Here is a 12,675-nt window from a genome sequence, read left to right as displayed (position 1 = left end):
CCATTAACAAATTAATCTTTTGCAAATTGCAAAACACTAACAATGGCAAGTAAGAATTGCGTAAGACTTAAAACACTAACATTGAACACTAAAAGTTGATAATTAAGAATTAAAATTCTGATACGGAAATTTCGGTGATATATCGGTGAAATATCGGTCAATATCACTGATATTATCGATACCGATATTTTGACCAATATTTTAAACCGATATATCAATATATATAGTAGGTGATATACAGACGATATTCACTGCATAGCCCTGTAGCCCCGTCACTTGAACCCGCCCCACGTGTGGATTAGTCTAGTTGATTACGAGACATTAATTTTGGGTTGAAACTAAAAAACTGGTTCAAATCAACCCATTTGACAAATTTACAAATGTTCATCGAGCAATTTAGGGTTTCGAAAAATCCCCAATTTCATCTAAGACTTGCGGCTGCTGTGGGGTGCATTCAAACATATTCCAGACGTTAAAATCTACACGATCTGATCGCCAGTCACTGATTCAAACCCAAGATCTACAATTCAGTTGGTGGGTTATTGCAACTGATCATGTTCTGACAGAAAGCTGTGATTTTTCGAATCAAGATACAGATCGAAGGTGGGTTTCAGTTCACATGTTGTTCTGAACCTTTTGATCCTAAGACGAACAACAATGGCCAGATGGTCTGGTGGTCTCAGATGCTTGCTTGTTCTAGCTGCTATTGCATTCGTCTATACACAGGTGGTTCAGTTTTAATTTAATTTAGTTGTTACTTTTCTTTTCATTTATTATTATGTGTTGTTATTTCATTAGCTTAAAAGGTCTTGATTTTGTTTATATTTGACACCAGGTGAGGCTGTTCAAGGCGCAATCTGAGTATGCTGAAAAGATTTCAGCTGCTGTGAGTAGTTAGTTCATCATATACTCTTTCTTTCCCTATGTGGTTCATATTTTATTTACTTTTGCTCAGGGGTGACCATTAACCGAATTTACAGAAACACGGCTATCGTTTATTTTTTAAGCTAGGTTAACCAAACTGAGTCGACTCATTTATATATATATATATATATATATATATATTTCTAGCTTTTATATCTCCATTTTATGTATTCATACCACTATTTCATGTATTTATACATTCATTCATGTATTTAGACATCCATTTCATGTATTTCTAAGTAAATTGTTTAGCCCAAATTTGGTTTTGGTTATTAACCGAAAAAATTACCGAATAAACCAAATCAATTAACCGAAAACCGATTGGTTAATTTGGTTGAGGGGCTATTAATTGAACCGTGCTCACCCCTAGAACTTTTGCCTATATTCACATGATGTTTCTGTATATAATATAGAGATTGCTGTAAATAATTTATGCATGAGTGTTTATTGATTATAACAGGTTGAAGGGGAAAATCATTGTACGAGTCAGATGCGGTTATTAATTGATCAGATAAGTATGCAGAAGCAAAGGGTTGTGTCTTTGGAGGGTAAGTGACATACATTGATGATATTATGTTGGTGATTCCGTTATCGTTATAAAGTTATTTGTTTTCTTACTTGCTATTTGTATTTCAGAAACGTTGAAACACAAACAAGAAGAGTGTGAACAGTTGAGGTCACTTGTTCAAAGTCTTGAAAGTAAGTTCATACCATGTGTGTGTGTGTGGGTGGGTGTATACATATAATTTGTTAGTGTGGTCATTTCCTGCTATTCTAATTATTTCACTATATGAATTTGACCTTTTTGTTATCAATTTGTAGGGAAAGGTGTGAAAAACTTGTTTCAACAAAATCAGGTTAGAATAAAAATACTTAATTATGTATTTCTTTATTGTTGGAAAGATCAATTCTCTTATATGTTGAATGAGCTTTATACTTTATTTGTAGGTGCCAGTGGCAGCAGTTGTAATTATGGCTTGCAACCGTGCTGATTATCTTGAAAGAACTATTAAATCTATCCTCAAGTATGTTTTCCTAATTGACTGTTATACCCTTCTTTAGTTCATGAAAAGTAATACAAATAAACTTGTCATTTTGGAAAATCTACCGTCCATTTTAGGAACTATAGGTGTTCACGTTTCAAATTAGTGACCATTAGTGCAGTTTTTGATACTTAGGGACCATTTCTGTAACTTTAGACAACCCGCAGGGTCCATCTGTGAAACTTACTTCTTTGTTAATTTCAGATATCATGCTTCTGCCTCAACAAAGTTTCCAGTTTTTGTATCCCAGGTATATATTATTTGTTGACTATATTACTTTTAATTGCTAAAAATACCCTCTAAATGTTTACTTTCTCAGGATGGGTCAAATTCTGATGTTAGAACAAAGGCTATGAGTTACAAGCAGTTGACCTACATGCAGGTATATTTTTTTGTTGCATGTTCGCGTTTGTTCAACTTTAATCCAACAAACATTCGAACACGAGAAATTAAACGAACGATGTTTTCTCGTTCGTGTTTGTCCGCTAAGAAAATGAACGTGTTCTTACTCGTTTTTGTTTTTTCGTGAACAATATAAATGTACGATTCACCAAAGTAAACGAGCAGACGTAACTGAACATAGATGAGTGAAGATGACTTAACTGAAACCAGTTAAATGTAAATGTGGATAACAATGTGTTTGGCCTAAAAGTTGTTAAAGCTAGACTATATTGTAATGGTCCTAAAAGGTTTAAATGGAACAAACATTTACGAACATAAACAAACGGACTAGACATGTGTTCATGTTGATTCTTTTAACTTAATGAACAAAAGTTATGTTCATGTTTGTTCGTTTATTGAATAAACGAACAGACTTCTCGCCGAAAGGTTCACGAATGGTCACTGAGCGCTCAGTTCGTTTACAAGCCTACATATTTTTCAAATTACCTTGCTATATTGCCAATTAACTAAATAAGAACATAATCAACTTAAGTTTGTTGCAGCACTTGGATTATGAACCTGTTCATACGGAAAGGCCCGGGGAGCTAATTGCATATTACAAAATTGCCCGTAAGTGGTACAGTGACTAATGTTTATATCTGTTCAATTGTTTAACTACCACATTTTCAGGCCATTACAAGTGGGCACTTGATCAATTGTTCTACAAACATAGCTTTAATCGGGTCATCATACTTGAAGGTACAAATACCCCACTTTTTAATGTATACCGCTTCTTTTTAATTATTATGAGGTTCATAAAGTTATATATTTCCTGATTGTATGCAGATGATATGGAGATTTCTCCCGACTTCTTTTCTTATTTTGAGGCTGGAGCAGATCTCCTTGATAAAGATAAGTAAGTCTTTGGCATGAACTGAAATGACACACACACACAAAGTTAAATAATTACTCCATATATATAAACTAATTACACAACTTATAAAAATAGTTTCACAACATATTTATGTAATTACGCGCAGCACATATATAGCTGACTATACTCAATTTAAAGAGAATAAAATGCTCAGTTTTATTGTGTGCAATTTTTTTTAAATTAACGTAGTATAAAAATGTTATATGTGTTTATTATATAGGTGAACTTGAAAAAAAGTTAACAATGGTAGGCTGTTCCAGCTTTACCCCTTCAGACTTTCATGCGTCAAAAAATTAACTTTCATGCTTGAAAATTGATTTCCCTAACCATTGATTCTCTAGACCAATGGCTCATAATATTCCATACCGCAAAGCCCTTTGTATTTAATATTTTTCCTATACATATGTACTACTTTCCACTCTTAAGATTTTTCTTAAATTTTGTTTCTATTTAAACAATGATAGGTCCATCATGGCCATCTCCTCATGGAACGACAACGGGCAAAAGCAATTTGTGCATGATCCTTGTAAGCCCGAAACAAAATAATTTTTATTTAGATAAAAAAGTAAAAGAAAAAAAAAACTGTAAAAATTGAGTGAATCTTGCAGATGCATTATATCGTTCGGATTTTTTCCCGGGTCTTGGATGGATGCTATCTAAATCAACATGGGATGAACTATCTCCAAAATGGCCGAAAGCATATCCTTTTATACTTAATTTTTAATGATTTAGCCTTGATAACTAATTTTTGTAATTCTCTTTTATTTTAAATTTTCTTTGACTAATTATTACTTACTGGGATGATTGGCTAAGATTGCAAGAAAATCATAAAGGGCGACAATTTATCCGTCCAGAAATTTGCAGAACGTATAACTTTGGTGAGCATGTAAGTATCACATCTCAACGTCATAATTGTTGTGTTTTTTAGATAATATAAATTATAATGCATTTTCAGGGTTCTAGTCTGGGACAGTTTTTCCATCAATACCTTAAACCTATCAGGCTGAATGATGTCACGGTATTTAAAAGTTCATCTTACAGTATTGTATAATTTATTGCTAATGGTAACTTGTATTAATTGCTGTTTTTCTTTCTTCTAAAAGATTGATTGGAAGTCAAAGAACTTGACCTATTTAATGGAGGTATGAATATCATGACACCGCTACTTTAATGAGGTATAAAAGTTTAAAAAAGTTGGTCAAACTATAATCACGGTAAATGTTTTTGTTGCAGGATAAATTTGTGGCACATTTTGCAGACATGGTAAAAGGCGCAGATCCTTTTTATGGAAGTGATATCGTTCTAAAGGTAAATAATTTAAAAGGAGACGCGCGTATACAATATAGTGATCAATCACATTTTGAAGAAATTGCGCGCCAGTTTGGCATTTTTGAAGAATGGAAGGTATCACCAATTTGAACATTTATATTATATATTTTTGTGGTAAGTAGTAATTCATGCCATGTTATGCTATAGGATGGTATACCAAGAACCGCATACAAGGGTGTAGTTGTCTTCCGGTACAATACCAGACGAATGTTCCTGTTGGGCCCGGATTCCTTGGAACAACTGGGGATCCAAAACTTTTAGAGGTATACAATCAATCTTTCTAATTTGTCACATTTCCGTATTTTGTAAGTTCAAAATTGTTGAGTTTGTACATTCAGGACATTAGTTCTTACATGGTTTTGAATTATATAGTTTCTGAAATTGATTACGACATAACATTCGATGATCTTTGTTCAGTGCAAAATTCGAAGTGGCCGTCGACTCATCGAGTTATATGATATTTAGAAAGTAAGTTAAAGGTGGAAAAATATATATATACACACATATTTAAAATTTGAAAACAAATTATTATTAAAAAAGTTTGAGAATTCAAATGTAGCAATGGGAATGTTATTCTCACAACCCCACCATGAACAGCTAGAACCACAATGGCAAAAAAGCCACGGGCAATTTGGTCGTTCCACCCTCAGACTATGCGTTATGGGTGGGGCGTGGAAGGCTCCAAACACTGCCGAGGGGCGCCAATAGGTGGGGCGCGGAGGGGGGGAAGGTGGAGGGGAAGATGGGCGTGGAAGGGGGTGAGATGGGGGGCCCACCACCAACGGTCATAAAGCCGTTTTAAAAAAAAAAAAAATTAATATTTCTATATAAATTCAAACCTTTTTCTCAATTTTACTCAAAAAACTTTCATATTCATACCAAATTTAACCATCTTCACAACATTCATCTTCAAACCAAATTTAACCATCTTCACATCAAATCATGAACCCTAACTCGAACCCGAACACGGGCTCAAGCTCAACACCGAACCCGAATCAAAACCCGTGGGATCCGAGTTGTGTGTGGTGGGCTAGTTTTGCTCGCAAATAATGTTGACATTAGCAACTCGTTCTATGCAAACCAACAACGACCGACGATTCCTCCACCCATGCCACCGTTTACCCTCAATATGTTCTTTCGGGCGCCAATACAGTATACGTCCTCGCAAGTATCACAAACCCAAATACCCGAAACGCAAGCACCCGAAACGCAAGTCCCGCGTCCAAAAAGAAGTAATAAAAAAAACCCGGGTGACGTTCGAACAACCGAAAAGGGCGAACGACAAATGTGGGAAGCGGACGAGGTAATGGCGTTAGCCTTAGCGTGGATCGACTCTTCCGAAGACTCGATTCAAGGTATATTATAAAAATATTTAGATGTTTTCCATGTTATATTTTTTTGTTTACGTATTAAGCTTTTATATGTATCGAAGGTGACGGCAAACCTTCGCCGGTGTTTTGGGTACAAATACGTATCAAGTTCTTTGCTTTAATGGGTCGAGGAGAGTATCGCGGGAATGATTCCGTCTACAACAAATGGAAGTCGTTACGCACAATAATAACCAACTTCATAGCCGTTCACACCCGCGTGTAGAACAACAGAAAAAGCGGCATGATCGATGCCGATGTGTTGGAGGCTTGCTTAAAACAATACAGAGTCCTTTATAATAAAGATTTTAGCATGTTGGATGTTTGGAGACGATGCATAAGCTCACCAAAGTGGCATACGGTCCTGACATCATCACCACCGCGACCGTCCAAACGATCAAAGACAACGTCTACTTCGGCCGATCAATCGCCGTCGCAGCCCATGTCCGATGGTCGTTGTCAAATTAATCTAAACGAGTTGGATCCGGAATTAATTTTTGACGAACCAGATGAGTTGTCACGGCCGTTAGTGTGACATTCTTCAATTTTGGGTCTTGTTTGTATTCGTTTTTGTATTTGTTTATTATGTAAACCGACCCGATTTTGTAAACCGAAGCTTATGTTATAATCAAAATGACGGATTTATGTTACAATATTGTTTCACACTTGTTGGGTCTTGAAAACATCCTACCTTTATTTTTATTTTTATTTTTTTTTTTGTGTTTTTGTCTTGATCATTTTGCATGAAAACTCTTGTGTCTCACATCCATATTTGACCACCAACGTTACCCTATATATACACCACCTTTTCTCTTCATTTTCCCTTGCTACAACTCCAAAAAAAAAAACTCTCTCAAACATCAAAGATTCAAGGTTATCTTCTTAAGTGTTCTTGAAGGTTTTTAGTCTTTCATCTTAATTAGTTTATGTAGCCTTATTAATACTTTTTTATGGTTGTGCAACATATATATAATATACACCCCTTATTTACCTTTGATAGTTACTTCTCCGATTCCGGTCGGTGAGGTTTTGGACCTCATAAGGCAAGGCTTTATGGAAGACTTCGTGTCCTTGATATATGTACATCTATATAACTTGTTCATACATATTAATCTTGCTTATTTTAGTTTGTTGGTCATATTTACAAGTTCCATGGTTATGGGTTATTAAGAGTCTATGCTTCGGTTTAACCGTAAATAGCTCTAAACCGTAAACCGAACTTTGTTACTAGTTTTGTTAAATAATTGTTTAAACATACTTATTGTTAGATCTAAGTTTCTAAAATCATTTTTACAAATTCTACGGTTATGGGTTTGTAGAATCTTACCTCGGTCTTAACCCGAAACACGATCCGAACCGAAAACCGAACTTTTGTTTAAAGACTTTATTGTTAACTTTTGGTTGTAAAACTTAAAGTATTTTTTTTATTTGTACATCATTATACAAGTTCTTTAGTGTTTGGACATGTGGAAACCAAACCGATTCTTACTCGCTTAAGACACACAAGTGTGTTTTTTTTTAGCCATCAAGACTTGTATATTTCTTTTAAAAATAGTTACAAATTGATTTTTAAATATTTTCTTAAGTACTTGGAAATGTTGGATCCAACTTGATCTCATAACAAAGTTTGGACCGACAAAACCGAACACTCGCTTAACGTGCGTTGTTAGTTCTAAAACAATGGAACTACATACTTGGTTAAGTCTTATTAAATTTTATTGAGTTATCTCATAACATTCAATATTTTGGAAAGTTGACTTTGGGGTTGACCAATTATCAAGACCCGAACACTTGATAAAAAAAACCGTTTTAGTATCCTTATTCCAAAGGGATTTGCATTCTTGCATTTTATCCACCTTATTACTTAACATAGGTTGAGTAAATATTAAGGTTAGATACTTTAACCCGGTTTCGAGCAAACTTACATTTTTAAAGGGTTGTTATTATAAATTCTTAAATAGTTACATTTTAAACCTTGAACTTTAATTATTTACATTTCTCAACATTTATTTTGTTTAAAGACCTTCAAGACAACCTTTCTAAATTCAAGACTTCTTTTCTTTTTAGGCATTGTGCGTTAAACTCGTCGTTCCGACAAATCTCCAAATTATCATCTTTCAAGTTTACTACTTGAAGGTGAGTACTTCATACCCCATTTTCCATCTTTTATTTTGGGGGTGACATTTCATACTTATTCAACAAAATGCTTTATATTTTAATCTTAAACCACAAACGTAGTTGTATACTTTACCTAAATAATTGCTCGATTTGGTGTTCTATGCTTATATGTCTATGTGTTTATCGCTTTTGGTTGGTGGAACTATAAAAATCCTAGACTATTTGGCATCCCCTTATAGCAAGGTGTCGTTAACGTAATGCAATTAACGATAACTATAAAATCCTAGACTATTTGGCATCCCCTTATAGCTCGGTGTCGCTAATGTGTTTAGCGATATCTATTTATCCAAATTACCACTTTTATTTATCGTTTCGTATGCAAGTTTTGTGGCTATCTTTATTATATACTAATATGATTAAACTTATGAATTGCTCACCAACCTTTGTGTTGACAAACTTTATTTTATGAAATGTTGCAGGTTTGCATCTTGGTTGATTTATGATTGTGAAGAAAACGACATCAAAGACCTTAGGATATTAGTAAAAATGAACAATATCAAATTTGTCATATTTTGTGATATCTTGTTTATGGTTATTTTATGGATAATTGTTATGTGACATTTTCGATGTTGTGAAATGAAATGAGTTTATTAAATACTGTCACTTTAATTAGTGTCATGTGCTTATGGACAATCGTTACACCTCGGCATTTTCTGCCGCCTTTGGTCGGGGTGTGACAGTTAGGAAGAGATAAAGCCAAGGCGGCGGGTAGAGGTGGAGGATCTTCGTCCAGAAGCACATCCTCAAAGAGTTCCGACATGAGCTCGCATCTAGAAAACTTGGAGCGGAAGCTAGCCGAGATTGCCAACATTAAAAAACAAAGACAGGATGGCCTCATGAAGGTGCACGAAGAAAGAAAGGCGATGCTTGCGGAATACAAAGTGATCCATAAGGAGCGAACGAAACAAAAGGAACTCGAGCTCATCACAAGAGATTTATCGCATCTAGATCGTGTGTCGCGGGCGGTGATGTAAAAAAGAAAAGCAAATATATTGGCCAAATATGCAAACGAGGACAAGGACGAGCATTAGTTATATTTTTATTTGTAGGATTTTTATTTTTATTTGTATTGGTTTTTTTATTTATATGTTTTTTATTTTTATTTGTATTGGTTTTATAAAAAAGAAATAAAATAAAAAAGTTGGGCTTCGAAACCCCCAGTACCTACGTGATGCTGACGTTGCACTGTGAAGAGGCTTCAAAGCCCTCCACCATAACACCTAGTCTCACCACTCCCTATTCCAGTTTTCAAATTTTGTACATGACTCTCCAAAAACCATGGCAGCTGTCACCAGCCCATTTCCTTCTCCCTTTATATATTCCCCCATTTCCATTAACCACACCCACCACCACCAATTTAATCCCATACCAAAATGACCATTCTGCCCCTCACCATCCTCATCTTCCTCACCACCTCTGTGTTTTCCACCCCAATCAAAACCCATGATGTAAATGTAAATGTTAACGCTATCATTAACCCCAAGCTTCAACGGTCAGCCTTCACCGATTCAAAAAGATTCGAAGGCTCATCGGAGTTCATCAAACTCCGGTACCACATGGGCCCGGTTCTCTCATCTCCGATCAAAATCTACTTAATCTGGTACGGCAAATGGAACCCAAACCAGAAACTAATAATCAAAGACTTCATCCTCTCAATCTCCACCACCAACCACCGTGCCGCCGCCAGCCCTTCAGTCTCCGACTGGTGGAAAACCGTAACCCTCTACACCGACCAAACCAACGCCAACATCTCCGGTAACATCCTAATATCCGGAGAATATTCCGACCGTAAATACTCCCACGGGACCCACCTCACCCGTCTCACCGTCCAAGACATCATCGCCGGCGCCGTCAAGTCAGCTCCGTTTCCGGTGGACCACAGAAACGGCGTTTATTTAATCCTGACATCGGATGACGTCACGGTCCAGGACTTCTGTCGGGCGGTTTGCGGGTTTCATTATTTTACCTTCCCGTCGAAAGTCGGGTACACGTTGCCTTACGCGTGGGTGGGCAACTCGGGTAAGCAGTGTCCCGAGCAGTGTGCTTACCCGTTTGCGGTTCCGGGTTATATGGGGAGTGGTGGGCCGGGTTCACTTAACCCGCCCAATGGTGATGTTGGGGTTGACGGGATGGTTAGTGTGATCGGTCATGAGCTCGCCGAGCTGGCGAGTAACCCGTTGGTGAACGCGTGGTACGCGGGTGATGACCCGATGATGCCCGTGGAGATTGGGGATTTGTGTGAGGGGTTGTATGGGACGGGTGGTGGAGGCGGGTATATGGGGCAGGTCATGAAAGATGGGTCGGGTCGGACTTTTAATATGAATGGGAGAAGGGGTAGGAAGTTTATGGTACAGTGGATTTGGAATCCCGTTTTGAAGGCGTGTTGGGGGCCTAATGCTTTGGATTGATTGTACCTTGTGCTTTAGGGGTGGTACGAAGTTAAGAGTGCTGAAGTATGGGTACTTTTGGAGGAATTTGATTTTCTTTTTAGTTTTTTTATTATTTGTTTGTTTGTTTATTTTAGACCAGCTTTTGAAGTAAATAAAACAAAGAAAAGCTTTATATAAGTTGGGGTCACAAGTACAATAATTAGAATTATTATATTTATGATTACTAATTTGCTGTGCAAAGTGAAGCTAACCCTCACCATTCCTCTCTCATCAATTAAAAATTAAAAACATCTTTGTAGCCTATTCATTTTTAAGAGTTAACTAAAGTTTAACTGCGCGATCGTTTTATAGATGTCATGGAATTCGAATTGGAATATAAATGCCACGTCATGGCGGGCGTTCATTTGCGCTCGGAAAGAATTGGAATTTGAAGCTGAAGAAACACTAATTGGCCCCGGGCAGATTACGGATAACCTGGGGGTTAAATAGATGTTTCCCACGAGGGGTTAGACCCGGCAAAGATGGTTCTTCTGATAACCTGCAAAACAGACACCGTGAGCTCGTCACTGAGAAGGGGGGGGGGGTTCCTCCTTGTGACCACCCTCCGGCGTGAGAATCAGACTAGATTGCTCTTGAATATAAATGTATATTAAGAGATTGCTAGAGCAGATATCAGGTATAATATGTAATACGAGATAGTATATGATGATAAGATGATAAGATGAGATGATCATACCATTTGGGGTATTTATAGCCGAAGGTATGTTTCCAAGAAGGTGTAGCCGGCTGAATAGTATTCCTGTTCTACCAACTGTGGCCTACGCACGTGCTATGCTGGTAGTTGGTGGGTAGGCAGCGGCTGACAGTGACCAGGCCTGCTGTGTACTATTCCTTTTCCACCAACTGCCGGCTATGCACGTGGTATGACAGGAGTTGGTGAGTAGGCAGCGGCTAATAGTGACATACAGTACAAGAGCATGCTGCTCGCCATACTGTTGTCAATGAGCTGTCGTATCTTTGGTCAGATCTTTTGCCCATACCTCGTCAGGTACAGTACAGAAGATCTTATCGTATCGTACGGACTGGCTTATTTGGGCGGGAGTATTCCCCCTCCAGCCTTTGTGCGGGATTGTTCCCGGCTTTGCTCATTCCTTCAGGTGACAACTGAATTATTGAGAGCTAAGTGCCTTGTGCGTGTAGCCTTGCTGCGCGGGTGGTCTTCCCTGATGGCTTGTATCCGCAGCTGCGGGAACAGGCAGAGTACTTCACCATTGGGAGGCATTTCCTGCGGGAACAGCTTGCGTACTGCGCGTAAGGACGTCACGTCTCTGAGCATGGTGGGTCCTGCGGATCCAGTTGGTTTCTGCGCAGACGTCTCTCTTCAAGGTGAGTCTTGCGGGTCCAACTGGGCTCTGCTGGGACCTACCTCTTCAGAAGCTTAGTCCTGCTTGATTCATGATGGAATTGGAAAAAAATTCATCCGAAAATATGTTTGGTCGGTCATTAAAGGATTTGGAAATAAAAAACTCTCCATCAATGGAATTTAACTTTCCTTTATGGTGTTGAAAATTTCCAAAATGCCAATCATCTTCCACTTTAATCCTCATTCATGAAATAAAGACCACCTAAATCATTGCAAATTCATTATGTGATGTGGATATCACGAAGGTAGATTATTTTGAATGGCTAAATGTCCCCGTCGGATTGGGTTTCGACTCAGAACGGGGTTCGACCCGATCGAAACCATCCATGTCTCGAAACCCGTCCCAGTTTGATACCCGTTCTGGCCCGAAACCTGTTCATACCTGAAACCGGTGCTGACCAAGACCCGTCCCGACCAAAACATGACCCAAAATCTGTGCTGACCCACCTTGAATTTAAAACCCGTATTGACCCAAAAACCGTTCCGCCCCGACAAAATAAATCTTTTACTAATCAATCAACTCTGACATGAGTCCGTCCAACTCAACTTGCTTGTCAATCTTAACGGTAGGGGATAGGAGGGGAATTTCAATTTCATTAATGAGTTTACCAACCAAACACATTATAGATTTTTTTTTAAAGAATCCGTTCCATTTCCAATTCAAATTCCAATGCCTAGGGTGTTAGGGACAACATTATGTTTCATC

General features: G+C 37.7%; 1 protein-coding gene and 1 pseudogene across 1 annotated transcript; both read left to right on the top strand.

Annotated features, from left to right (window-relative positions):
- The first annotated feature begins 597 nt into the window (after positions 1-597).
- LOC143610560 (alpha-1,3-mannosyl-glycoprotein 2-beta-N-acetylglucosaminyltransferase-like) lies at positions 598-4,919 on the top strand. The gene is made up of 18 exons (XM_077085009.1): positions 598-726; positions 836-886; positions 1,385-1,472; positions 1,561-1,623; positions 1,747-1,781; positions 1,873-1,949; positions 2,172-2,217; positions 2,287-2,349; positions 2,912-2,978; positions 3,039-3,107; positions 3,195-3,264; positions 3,747-3,808; positions 3,891-3,981; positions 4,075-4,168; positions 4,238-4,300; positions 4,386-4,424; positions 4,516-4,686; positions 4,759-4,919. The coding sequence occupies exons 1-18, from the start codon at positions 658-660 to the stop codon at positions 4,870-4,872; spliced, it is 1,332 nt and encodes a 443-aa protein (XP_076941124.1). The 5' UTR covers positions 598-657; the 3' UTR covers positions 4,873-4,919.
- Positions 4,920-9,434: 4,515 nt separating this feature from the next.
- LOC143610563 (protein EXORDIUM-like 5 pseudogene) lies at positions 9,435-10,616 on the top strand (annotated as a pseudogene).
- Positions 10,617-12,675: the final 2,059 nt, after the last annotated feature.

The sequence above is a fragment of the Bidens hawaiensis genome, unplaced genomic scaffold, assembly GCF_021521415.1.
Source record: "Bidens hawaiensis isolate Kalapana, Puna unplaced genomic scaffold, B.hawaiensis_p1.1 tig00026871_1, whole genome shotgun sequence".
Lineage (NCBI taxonomy): Eukaryota > Viridiplantae > Streptophyta > Magnoliopsida > Asterales > Asteraceae > Bidens > Bidens hawaiensis.
This window is presented reverse-complemented; position numbering and strand designations above follow the sequence as displayed.